General features: G+C 44.1%; 1 protein-coding gene across 3 annotated transcripts in view; it reads right to left on the bottom strand.

Annotated features, from left to right (window-relative positions):
- The window catches only part of RARB (retinoic acid receptor beta), a 323,548-nt gene that overhangs the window by 3,714 nt on the left and 306,569 nt on the right, over positions 1-13,265 (bottom strand). For all 3 annotated transcript variants that reach the window (XM_086742686.1, XM_086742687.1, XM_010121458.2), the window contains 3 exons: positions 10,759-10,935; positions 3,303-3,507; positions 1,669-1,827 (listed from right to left, as the gene is read on the bottom strand). In XM_086742686.1, coding sequence (XP_086598812.1) covers positions 1,669-1,827; positions 3,303-3,507; positions 10,759-10,935 — 541 coding nt within the window. The remainder of the gene's footprint in view (positions 1-1,668; positions 1,828-3,302; positions 3,508-10,758; positions 10,936-13,265) is intronic.

Here is a 13,265-nt window from a genome sequence, read left to right as displayed (position 1 = left end):
CCCCTCCAGGACATCACCGGTCCTTTGGTATGATTTAGTTCTGCTATAAAACATTAATTATATCATTAAAGTGAAACACTTATATCAGAATGGAGAGAAGAATCCTTTCTTGTGCTTTGAACAGAAAGGGACAGAGATGTGTTCTTAAGGAGCTGGAGGGCTCTGGCAAAGGAGCAGGAAAGTGGAAAAAGATTTCCCAGAAGCAGGAACAGCAGAAGAAAAGGGCTCCCCTAAATATTTTTATAGCCCAGTACTGCTCTAAGTTTACTTTGTAGATTAAGGTGGATGGAGCTTGCTTTGCTGGTCTGTAAAGTGCAGGCTTTAGATAACCTGGTACGTGGTTCCTTTTTAGAATACTTTTGCTTCCAGCTATGGTGTTTCCCTTCTAAGTTATTATTTTGTTACTAATCAGTCCAATTAAATTGCTCATCTCTTTTTATAAACAGAGCTATAGCTTAATCTTTTAACATTACATACACATTGTTTAAAGTGTAATGGTTTAGGTTTTAACGTAAAACAAGTGTATTTACTTGAGTGATTTAACTCCTGGTTTTTTTTTCCCCTGATGTCTTCTCAAAAGCCATGTTACCATTAGTAATTTTTTAAAAAGCATAAACCCAATCTATAGCTACACAGGTACCCGTACACACAAGCTCAAGTGCTTGCTTATCTACCAGGGGTAGCAAATCTGTACAGTTGAGTAAGCACAGTAAGAAAGCAGAACTGCATCAACCGCTGTAAAAAATAAGATTTGTAGCACTTCAGACCCTCCGTATGCAGGCTGGTACCTCTCTGGTACAGCTCCCCAGAAGTCTGGAGGTGAACACAGATGAAATAGCTGGACACATCTGAAACTGGGGCTTGGGGAGCTCCAGGGGTACCTCCCCGCAGCACAAGGCAGAAGAGGTGCACACAGAGGCTGCCCACGGGCTGACGCTCCACTGACTGCCAGCTGCCGCTTTCCAAACAGCTGCCAGCCCCTCCCCGAGGCTGTACCCATCGAGGGGCAGAGCCGAGAGTGGGGAATCTCACTGACGAAATGAAAGCATCACTCACCTACACCTGCGCTTTAGAGAATTTATGCGATAGCACTCAGACTCTGTGTGTTCCACATGATCAATCGATCACATTCAAGACCACCCAGGATGTTAAAACCAAGCTGATCCATGCGTAAGCACGGTTAGTTTGGATTAGAGGTGCTGAATCTCCAAAATCCTGGATCAAATAAGTTCTAAATCTTTAGTACTTCAGACCACAGCTTAGGGTTATTCTGGATGCGCAAGTGTTTGCTGCTGTCTGTAACCAGACTTTGCTTTTTGAAAGCCACTAGTGATACAAAGTACATGTTGACCTGTACTCCCCTGTAAACATTAACAGATTTAATTCAGGGTTTTATCTTGACTTAAAATGACTAACAGAGAATTCATGCTAATGATTTGTTAACCCACTTAATCATCATTTGCACTGTAAGTTGCAAGAAGAATGTACCACCGCGTATGTTGAAAGTAAAACCAATTTAAACATGGGAGTTACATAAAGAAGAAGGGAAGAGAAAGGTCACAAGGACCTTTCCTAGATATACACAAAAAAACAACAACCCAGGGCTCCAAGCCAGTTTCCTCTGACACGTAACAGTCACTATTGCTAAATTACTGGCAGACACTGTACCTTTTGCACTGATGCTGCGAAGATCTGTGATTTTCATTAAGATCTTTGGGAACATATGAGGCTTGTTGGGTCGTCTCTTTCGGATATAAATTTTCAGTGCTTCAAGCAATGGTTCCTGAAGCTTATCCACTTTCATTGGTTCTTCAAGGTCCTGGCGATCTGTAGGAAAGTATCAAATCACTCATATGATTTAATTATTTTTTTTTTTTTTTTACAAACTCCAAATCACAGAAGCTCCTCCACGTTCTTGATCAGAATTCCATGAATTTAGTATTTCTCTCCACTTATGACCCACACTCTGTAGCAAGTATTCCATACCAAGAGGCCAAACCATGGCTTTCTGAAACTTAGGTTCATTTTTTCCCTGGTGACTGGAAAGCTTTTTCATTTGAGTGGTCCAGAATTACCAGTTTGCTCTTGTACCTCCTTCTCCAAAAGGAAAACACCTTGCTGCAAACAGTATTTCAGAATTAATTTTGTATGCATCACTGATAAGCTACCTAGGTATACAAAGAGATTACAGCAAATTGATTTTTTTCTATCAATACTAAAATAAAGTGAGTTACCATCAGCTATCAGCAGATGGCAGTGCTCGCTTGAGTGACAACAAACGTCACCCATAAACCAGGATGCACCGCTCACCTACTAATGACATCTCAGAACCCATCGATGCTTTTGATGGGTTGTGGTTAGAGACACATAAAATCAGAACGGTTTTGTACTAAAGGGGCACTGTCAACAAAGACTGACTCTTGTTTTTTAAACAGTCTCTAGTTCCATCCAGTTTGTATTTCAACAAAATGGCCCAACTAAACAGGGGGCATTTCTGTTGCCAGTCCAGATTTTGCAAAGGAGGAGAGAGACTAAGGGACTAAAATAACAGAAATCTACAGAGGACTTTGGAAATTATCCAAGACCGAGCTTTTTGTGTTTTAAAACCACGATTTAACCTGATTTTACTTGACAATGTCCCCTTCAAGTTGTAATCAGCCCCTACTCCCCGATCACGTCATCAGTGCCACTATGCTAATTTTGAAGTACAATCTATTTATTTTCCTCACAAAAGTTATCACCAATGACTTCTGTGTGAACGTAACTACATGCATATTCATAGAGAGGGGTAGTGGATGCCCCATCCCTGGAAACGTTCAAGGCCAGGTTGGACGGGGCTCTGAGCAACCTGATCTGGCTGGAGATGTCCCTGCTCCTTGCAGGGCGGGTTGGACTAGGTGACCTTTGAAGGTCCCTTCCAACCCTAACTATTCTATGAGTCTATGATTTACGAGTAAAAGCTTTGTAACGAGTGCCTTGCCCTAACAAAGCTCACTCATACAGGTACCCATAAACTGCTTAAAAAAATTGCAGCAGGATATATCCTGCAGTCCTTTGTCAGGCAAATAATAGGCTCAGTTGCTTGACAGAATAATTTGATTCATTTAAAAACATAACAATAAAACAATCAGTGGAAAACAAACCTTTAGTGTTAAGTGATTTATAGAACATATATAATAATATTACACATATAGAATTTATATATATGTTTTAGTACAGGAAAGCAAAACAAGTAAAACATGAATGAAGATCTTATCGTATCTGTCCTTTTCAAATGCATCCAAGTCCATGCTGTACAGTACCTCCACAGATTAAGCAGATGGCACTAAGGAGACCTGTTTCTGTATCATCCATTTCCAAAGGCAGGAGCTGGTTGGCAAACGTGAAGACGAGATCAGTCAGCGGGCCAAATCCGGCGTTGTGCATCTGAGTTCGGTTTAGGGTAAGGCCATCTGAGAAGGTCATGGTGTCTTGTTCTGGTGTGTATCTTGTGCAAATTCTAAGGATCTGTGGAAGGCCAAAAAAAAAGAAAAAAAAAAATCTGAAGAATTCAATCCAGAGAAGTTTCTTGCGTTTTCTTGATGCAGCAAATGACCCATAGAACTGCAGTACATGGTAACCTCAAAACAATCTGAAATCAAACTCTGGTTTGTTCAGTTCTAGTAATTCTCTGGTACAACATAAATATATTTGATTGACCATGGGTACTTTTTATAGCAGAAATTAAGTAACCTCAAGTTACAAAATAATCAAAACTCCTATGTGATTCTCACCCCTTACATCACCAGTATTACCATAATATTCACATAAACCTCTCTTTAATTAGTATGGTATAAGCACTTCACTATAAAACGCTATTGCACTACTGGTCTGACCCAGCCAGATCACAAAAAATATCTCACCTCTTCAAACACAGACATATTTAATTGATTCTGGGGATCAATTTTGCACAACAGTGCTTCTCTGGACTGTATCTTTGGTAAGAAGAAAGTGTCTCGGTGTGAGTGAGCACGGACAGCTGTGAGCTGGTGAAAGAGGCTGAACGTAACTTTGCTTTGGGGTGCCTTCCTTTCTTCTGTGGCAGCAGATGGGGAAACACCGCTACGTGAATGCTCCCCAGAGAGCAGTGCAAAGCCCCCCATTTCCCCAGCAGCTGCAGCCCCAGTCTCCACAGAGTGCTGTCTGTCTTGCCAGCCTGGGAGCTCGCACCCGAGTGGATTATCAAGCTCTGAACCTCCACAGGGTAGCACCCGAGGAGTTGGCCCAGCTTTTCTTCTTCTACGGTTGTTCCTTCCGTGTGCCGTAACACCGAACCTCCTTGCCAGCCTGCTGGCCTCCAGACTTCCCTGAGGCTCTGGAGCCCTGGGCCGTGCTGGTAAACGTGCACACCCTGCCTGGTGCAAAGCCTATCTTCCCGCTGCTGACGGTGCCGCTCCCTCCTGTGCAAGCCCAGGCAGTGTTGGTTTTGGCAAGTTAACGTGTGTGACGACAGCCACCCAGCACTGACTCCACACGAAAGAGCGTTCGAGGGGAGGATGGGGATTCACACTTCTAACTGGGCACTGAGGAATGCAAAACGCAGGAATAAAACGCTGCAGATGCTCTGCATTTTGTTAGCAAACACCCCTGGGGTAGCCACAGTGTCAAGAGTCGCTGGCACAGCGGCGGTGCAGCGGCAGCGTAGTCGGAGAGAGCGCGTGGGCAAACGCTTCCGCCTCTCAGAGCAAACCCAGGACGTGTCCCCTGACAGGCTCCGTACAGCACGGGCTCATCCGTACAGCTGCTGTTAATGAACGCTGCCTTCGGGATCAAATAAAAGAGATGTCCATCATGTTGACACATTTCTATTACAGATATCAATGCTTCACGTTTAAAACAATCAGAAGTGGGAGAAGGCTGATCCCTAAACTAAAAAAAACCCAAAGCCTTGCAGAAGTCTAGCTGATCAGCTGAGCTAAGACTTCAGCCGTATTTTTTCGGGGCTCGACTGTATTTATTTCCCATACAGCCATCCTACTTTGTTTTAAAAGATTCAACAAAAGAGATTTACATGAATATAAGTGAGCAGAGGGAGAATTTTAATTATTCCTATAGCTGCCGAAGCCCTGAGTCAGAGGCCCCAGCGCTTGGCAGCTGACCAGTCTGGGCTTGGCTCTCCCACCTTCATCTTTCCCTGGCAACGCTGCTCCAAATAAGCAGGGAGGAGAACGAGGAGAACATGGCACGTAAGAGACCTACAGGGAAGCTTTTATTTCTCTTCTTAAATTCTTTGGTAAGAGACTTAACAGGGTGTATTTCTGCAGAAGGCTCTCCAATTATTTTCTATCTCGGCAAGAATCTTATTTCACACTGTGGGTACACGTCGGAGCGCTGAGACTCTATGAGGTTGGGCAGGGATGCTTCACATCGTTCCCCTATCCCTGAATTACCAAAAATTACTCTTAAAATTAACTTGAATCAATGATCAAGAGAGGCACAAACACAAATGCACGGCACTCAAATTCTTCACTGACAACAAATTCCCCACTAATGTAAGCGATCCTAAAAGGCTGCTGATAACTCCAAAGGTTTTGTGTAACAGCCAAGGTGTATTTTAGGATTATTAGCAGAAATTAACATTACAAAGCCCGGCACCCTGTCAACAAGAGACAGCACGTTTCCCATATTCTGCGCTGCCACCACAGCTACCCACCGGCAGTTCTGTCCCCTAAAGCTCGCTGTTGGTTATCCTTTCACATCATTAAAAGGATTGCATAGAAAGGAGAAGAAACATGCAGTTTGTTGTTTTCAAGAAATGCAAGGTTTGAAAACTTTGCAAATTTATTGAGAAACGTAAGAGCTACCTAGTTTACTTCTCTAACGGCCTGCAAAAGAAACCGGAGTGCAACTCTTCCCGTCTGACACTTTCACATACAGAAGCTGCCTTCCCAAAAGGGAGCATGGCCTGTGATGATGGGACATTCAACTTTTGGAGGAACAGGCTCCATACTACTTACGTGGTACCGATTTTCCCTTAGCTTAGCTGGGGAGAAAGGCGGACGCTTTTATACCGGTGCTCTTTTAATTGCTAAGCCTTAGCAATGAGAGTTCCTCCTCCGTCCACACCCTCAGGACTCCCAGCTCAACCAATCAGCGGAGCAGGACCTGGAGGTACTTTACCCAGAGACTCCTGGCCCAGAGGGACAGGGGTACCCTGGAGCGGTCATCCCAAAAAAACCTGGAGGCTGAATGCACACCTTCTGCCACACAAGAGGCTCTGGCTCCCTCGCAGTGAAGCTCTCCGTGCGCACCCCATGGTGCCGGAAGCCCCATGCTGATTGGGGGTGCTCAGCAACGGCCTACCAGATCACCGCCCCCCCAAGACTGACACTGAGGAAGACTTCCAGGCTGGATCATCATCGGGAATGAATCCGGGGTTAGGTTACTCTAAAGCCTCTGTGGGCACGCGCAGAAAGAGACTTCCAGAGGCCTTGCAAAATTTATAAGTGAAACATAAAGATCTCATGGAATTTCGCTACTTCCAGGCCTAGGCAGCAACTAGGATGGCTGTTTGGAAAAGGCAGAATTCAGGCTTCGTACCTGCACGTGTGGCAGCCGTCAGCTGGAGAAGCCTGCCGCGTGTTTTCTGCAATGCACTTGGCCTGACTGCAGCAGTCGGCTCTCAGGTTTCTCCCGCATTCCTTCGACATTATCCCACAACACGCTGTTATTAAACTCCAAGACAGATCACTTGCAATGGTTTGGGTTTTTTTTATTTTTAATTTGTGCCCTTCATCAAGATCTGCGAAAAGCCTTGGATATTGCTGATTCGCTGCTAAACCTTTCTTGGGCAAACTTCCAGTGTCAAAGTGAAGCTGATTTCAAGCTCATATTCACTGAGGAACATATGGGAAATGTCAGCACTTCAAAATAAGAAATCACAGTATCTTTCTCCATTTTAAACTGAACCGCTGTCTAGAAGACATCCTCCTAATGTCCTCGGTGTTATTTACATTTTGTAACCAAGCCAAGTATTTTAGTTGTCACTCTGCTCTCACATGCCACTTGCAGCAATAAATAAGGTTCTTGCCCGTGATTAAAGGACCCTTTGTTTTAAGGAATACTTGTACCTTAAAGCATCTGGGGTTCCTATGAGCCACTTACAAAGTGCAAAGCAAAAACCCTACGAGATGCACACTACCAAAACGATCCAGAAAGTTGCATTTACAAAATTGTTGCTACCATAGAACTGTTACTCATTTTAAACAGATTAGTTAAGGCAAGTTGGGCTTTTTTTTTTTTTTTTTCTTTTTTTTTTTTTTAAGAAATCCTGTTGTTAGATGCTAGCTGCTTTAGCCGGCTGGGACAGTTTCCCAAGCAGGTGACTCTGAAACAACGAATAAACCTTCACAGCACAGCCATACTCCATCAGCACGGGTTGTTCTGCACACACAAATGCCTTCCTAGCATTAATGCGCAGGGTTTTACACAGAAAGCAAAAATGACATTATTAAGGATTAGTGTTCAAGAACTACTCAGGTTTTTATCCACTGAATTTAAGACAGGCTGGACTCTGGACTCTTTCCACATTCATTTTGCCAGAGCTCGGTGAGGCTGGGGATGCTTGACCACTGCCAGACCAGCGTACCGGCAGACAGACGCACTCACTTTTACAAGGGCGACTGACAGAATTTTAGTAATATTTATCCCTGAAACTTTTGGCATCAGAGCACATACGAATTCCACCATCCTCCATCAGCGCCTTCAGCTGCCTTGTGAGGATCGATGTTATTTCCCTTCCAGAGATTTTGCTTGTTTGTATATAAAACAATTCTTTGGCCCACACCCAGCGGAGTTTACTGAGCTCCTGGCACCATTTCATTTGTCAGCCTGTTTAAGGGGGGTTTAAGCATCCACAGCTGCAGAAACCAATTGAGCAGAGCCCGTGGCTTAAGACTCCCCACAGCCCAGAGACAGCGCTGCTGGGTGGGCAGCGAACCGGGGTCCTGCTGGTGGGGGGAGCCTGGCCATCCCACCTGGTTGGGCTGGGAGCCCCACGCTGTTCCTCCTGCGTGCTGTGGCTCTGGGGACATGTCCAGGGGACTGCACATCGGCGAGGCTCGCGGCCACGCTGGGCAGTGCTCACAGAGCAGACCACGGGCAGGCATTGACAGCGGGGGCTCAGACAGCAGGAAGATAAATGGTGCTCACTCCGTGTCTCAATGTACAAAATATAACGTTTGAAACACTCCTCATCATTAGGAGAACTAGTTTGCTGAGGTGGGCTATACACACTATTAAAACACTGCTCCAAGTACTGAAATTTAGCTTAAATAAAGATCCAGAGCTGCACTGCAATTCCCATTACGTGCAGGTGATGTGAGTTTAATGGATATGGGCATTTCACAGGCAGCGTGCGCACTGCGCATTACTGTGCTCACGGTAATTATCCCTTTTTCTTTTTAAGGAGCACGTAAAATAGTCACATAAAGCTTGTGTAAATGTCGCACGGGAAAGTTAGGACTCTTTGCGGCAACCATGTCTTATCTGCTCCTGCTCTTGAAAAAGCCTCAGCAACTCCTTGCTATGGGTAGCTATGGCACGTGCTACACCCTGCTTGCTCAGATGCGACATCTTCTCTGGCTTTGTGAAAAAATAAAAAAAAAGAGAACGAGCAGGCAATCAGGAGTGGCAGGTCTCAATAAAGTTTGTAACTAAAGCTTGAAGGTTGCCACATGGCCACAAAGAAAATGTGGTGAATCCTTTCAATCCATTACTTGGTTGAAGTAAAGTCACCATTTACCACTTGCTTCATTATTTTTTTTTTTTCTAATCTGGCAGCTAGGCTTTTATTTAGTCGCTTTGATCAAAGGCTTTGAAGTGCCTTTATCCAGGCACTTCTGATAAAAGCCCTAGCAGAAAGCCTACCCCTAAATACTTGATATCGTCCAGCCAGTGTCGGTGATGCAAGCAGCGAGCGGAGCTGCTGAGGAGACCCTGTACCAGAGGGGGTGTGCATGCTCCCGGCGTGAGCTCCCACTACACACCCCAACAAAGAGCACCAGGAGCTCGTGGGATCCTGAGCAACTAAAGAATTAGGGTACGTTTTTTTTCCAGCAGCTAAGGAGCCAGGGCATGGCAGCAACACATAGGGGGTGGCAGCTTAAGGGGTGAAGTTTTAGGGGTAAAGAGTTCAGACGCCAGATTCTTGCTACATCCTGACTCCTCCCCATCATTTTGGGGTAGTTTCTGTATTAACCATTTGTTACTGGTCACAACAGCAAAGCACAAAGCAGTTCCCGTCCCATTCCTCTGGCAGAACACACTCAAGGTAACACCGCAGTTTATCGATTACTGTACGTCTACAGAGTCTACAGGGAACGTGACTGTGTCTTATCAGGACAGAGCTGGCGATGACAGGCGTGGAATTGGTAACGAATGGCCCTGCCCCGCGGAGGGCCCACACACAGCAACGATGAGATAGTAAAGTCTGAACGAGTGCTTGGATGAAGGGGACAACGAGAGGTGAATCTCGAGCACGACAGGGCAACCTCAACCTTCCCTTTTTTTTTTTATAGGCCAGAGAACGATATCCCCTCATCACTGTCCTCTAGATGCGATTCTTCTAAACAGTTTTTGACAAAACAAGAGGAAAAGGTCACAGCAGTTCATGTCCTCCTCAATATGATCTTGTTTGAAGCAATGCACTTTTAGAAATTCCAAGATTAATTACTTCAATTTCAAATTCCCTAGTTTAAACTCCTGTGTTCTGCCAAAAAAATGTATCTACAGTAGCCATTCCACAACGGGCTTCTTGGCCATGCTTGGCTCAATGAAAACCTGAAGGTTTGTGCTCAGAAGAAAACATTTAAATACGTTTAAAGCACACTGAAAATACTAACTGTTTTACTGAAAGTTATTGCTACGACCAAGAATAAGAAGCCTATTTACAGCTAAAAGCCTGAAGACCCCTAAGGTCTCAATAAAGAAATGCAGAGGGTTCCTCTGAAGGTCAGCGTGACAGAAACAACCAGAGACAAAGGGAGGGAAGACAGCTTGCCCTGACATAGTGGCAAGGTCTGGAGAAAAACTCCAAGCCCATCTGCACAGCTCCCTGCTGCAGGTTGTATGCTTGCCTATTTAAAATTAAGTGACATTTAGCTAAAATCTGAACCGAGTCCATTACAGCATCCACTTCCACGGGTGCTTGCAGCACTGGTGAAAGCAGGGGTTCCGTGTGCCGGAGGCTTGCGTCTGCCGGGCTCCAGGCACACCAGTTCCCCCTCTACAGGCTACAGATATCTCCCTCTGAAAATCTGTATCTTGTTCCTCAAATTACCTCATGACCACAGGTACAGCACGTTCCTAAAACATTATACAGTGGACTGGCTTTCTAGGCATCCTTTATACAGAGTATTAGGTTTTGGAGGGAGGAGGAAGGAAGAAGGAAAGAGAATCAGATCTCTCTTCAGTGTCAACAATATGGAAATTTTTCCAAAGTTGCACATATTTCAAGTTCGTGCCACAATACCAAAATGTGCCCTTCTTGCAACTATAATGAAACCCACAAACTGTAAGGACTCATTTTGAAAAGTACGCTCATCCCATATAACACGTCCAAAGACATGTAGGGTCCACTCGTGACCGTACAGACTACCCAGCCAGTTCAATTTTGCAACCATAAGGCCAGGGAAGTATTTGACCCCTTCTCCCTGCTGATTACAGTAAAAAGAAGAATAGAAAATACCATAGTGTAACAATGATGTTAAAAATACATACCAGTATATCCAGGCAGGCTGCTTTGAGTAGAGTTATCTGGTCTGCAATGGTCAAACCTGTAAAGCCTGGCAATCGCTTTGCAAATTCCACTATTTTAATAATGCACTTCGTCGCAAGTTCACTGAATTTGTCCCAAAGCTCGAGGTCCAGTCGAACCCGATGATCTGCGCTGGAGTTCTGGAAAGACAGACAGAAGGCACCATAAATCAACAACGTCCCTTTCAGTAAATGGTTTTCAAGGGAAAGAAACAACAACTGAGTATTCCTTCTAGAACTCCTTTCTATTAACATTCCAGGCATTTTCTGCAGCTTGCTCTTGGGATGATGCTGGTTTTAAACTTGGATTAATCGCCTGAAAATTCCTTGGATATTTCTCCGTTACTTATGATTGCAGAGGCCATCTGTACAAGGAATATAAATGAACTTAAACATTTCCAAATACCACTATCATTATTCTTCCTTGTCATTATATAATAAGTGCATTGAGAGAGACAATTTACAGTTGTACCCCAGAAAATATAAATGAACAGTGAAACAAGAATATCGGGCCCTCATCTGGAAAAAGCAGCACAGTATTTGGAACGTAGTTTCACATACTTAAAGTCTTAGCAAATTAGTTCTACTTAATTTATCTGCTCTGTGGCTCTGCAAGAGTTTTACAGCTTTCTCAAGCTACGGTCTCCCATGAATTAAAGAGCGTTTCTTTATGCGATGTTAGGAAAAACACCATGTGTGCTGATGAATGCTACGTGCTCATTTGATGGTGCATCCAACACATACCCTACTGTTTGAAGTGTTACACGGACATTCCAGCTGCATCTTCCAGAGACTGTTTCCATAGATTCATGTATCTTAATCCAAAAGTCTGTAATTTGCTGGGATGTGCAGCAAATGTGTGTTTAGTTTGTGATTAAACTCACATTGTCGTATGTTCAGAGCAACCATTTAAACCTTGAAAAAGTTAAGCACATCCACCAAGAATCGGCTGACTCAAAAGTTACTGTGATTCGTTTGACGCCAATCCAGCTAAAGGTGGGGGCATGGGGAGACCCAGTGAGTTGTTTCCAATCCACCCATGATTCTCATGGGGTGACAAGAAACAGGCAACGACGGAGCTCGGAAATACCCAAAGGCCCTCTTCTCCTTCCCCAGCATGCAGCATGTTTCCATTTTGCCAGCATTTGATCCAATGCTGTTCGGGTTGCAGCCAGAGCAATGGTGTCCCCCCACCCTGCTATTTCACAAGCCACCAAATATTTAGTGTGCGTTGCAGCTGCCTTCAGTGTTCTGGCGACCTCTTCTTCATTGGCAGAGTAATTTTACCTGTAAAAATATGCTGGTTTTGAATTTGAAAAAAAGTGCTAGGCTGCAGCCATGGAAAACCAAAGGCAGAGTTTCTCTCCTCCACGTCTCATCTGAGCTTGTTGACTAACAGAGAGAGAGGCATCTCCAAAAAAGGCCCACCCACTCCCAACAGGGACTTAAAGCAGGTACAGGAAAATGCTCTCAGGTGGCAGCTTTCTCCCCATCTGCAAGGGAAGCCCATGTGATTACCCACCTTAGTCTTAGCTGTTTGAAATTAAAGGGTTAAATTAACTTTAAAATTAAAGCTAAATGAGAGAAGTCTCAAGGCAAAAGTCTATCAGACATGGCAGATAAATAACCATCGTTCAATTTACACAGATCACACTTTCTTGGAGGAAACATCTCTAGTGACCCTGCCACTGTCACTGGATGGTGAGAATGTCCACTTCCTTGGAAACCTTTGAAGCCATCAGCTTTCTTCAGTTCACGGGAAGAACACAGGGCCCCAAGAGGTCAATAAGGGGACATGGGGTGAGCTCAGCTTGGCTGTGATGCTCTGTCACCCACTCCCAGTGTGCTTTCACAGCCACCATGACCACCATCAGTCACGAAGGGGAAAGTCCTGATGGGTCTCAATGGCACTGCCAGCCTGACATTCACCCTCACTTCCAACAGGGTGGAGATTTGAGCTGGTAATATTTACATTAGGCCCTTATTGCAAAAAACAAACGCTAGGCATGTTGAACAGCTTGAAGGTGCATAGATGCTCTTCCCCACTCCTCCTCTTTCTACAAGATAAGAAATTATCTTCATAATTTCTATTTGAATTTTTATTCTGGGAACTTCCTCTATTTTGTTTTGGTTTTTTTTAAATGACAGAAGAAAATACAGAAGAAAATGTCCTTATAATCTTAAACCTAAAGAACTACCTTCAAAATGGTCCAAAACTAATGGGTTACAGTCATTGTAATGCCCTTTGAAACATTTCTTTTGGCTACCAGAGTATGCATCCTTCAGATTTATTTTATTTCATCCTCAAGGACCTTGGTGAAATACAGTACATTGGAGGAAAAATAAGATCAAGATGTGCAGTCATTCAGGCTGTAATTAAATTTAATAGGCAGTTTATCCAGTTCATAGAAAGATGGCATAGCAGAGAGCTACACAAAGCAGAGCCTAAAGCAGGAAATAATTTTACAATA

Source organism: Chlamydotis macqueenii, chromosome 2 (assembly GCF_036417535.1).
Source record: "Chlamydotis macqueenii isolate bChlMac1 chromosome 2, bChlMac1.mat, whole genome shotgun sequence".
Lineage (NCBI taxonomy): Eukaryota > Metazoa > Chordata > Aves > Otidiformes > Otididae > Chlamydotis > Chlamydotis macqueenii.
Note: the sequence above shows the minus strand (reverse complement) of the source record. Positions and strands in the feature narration are given on the sequence as shown.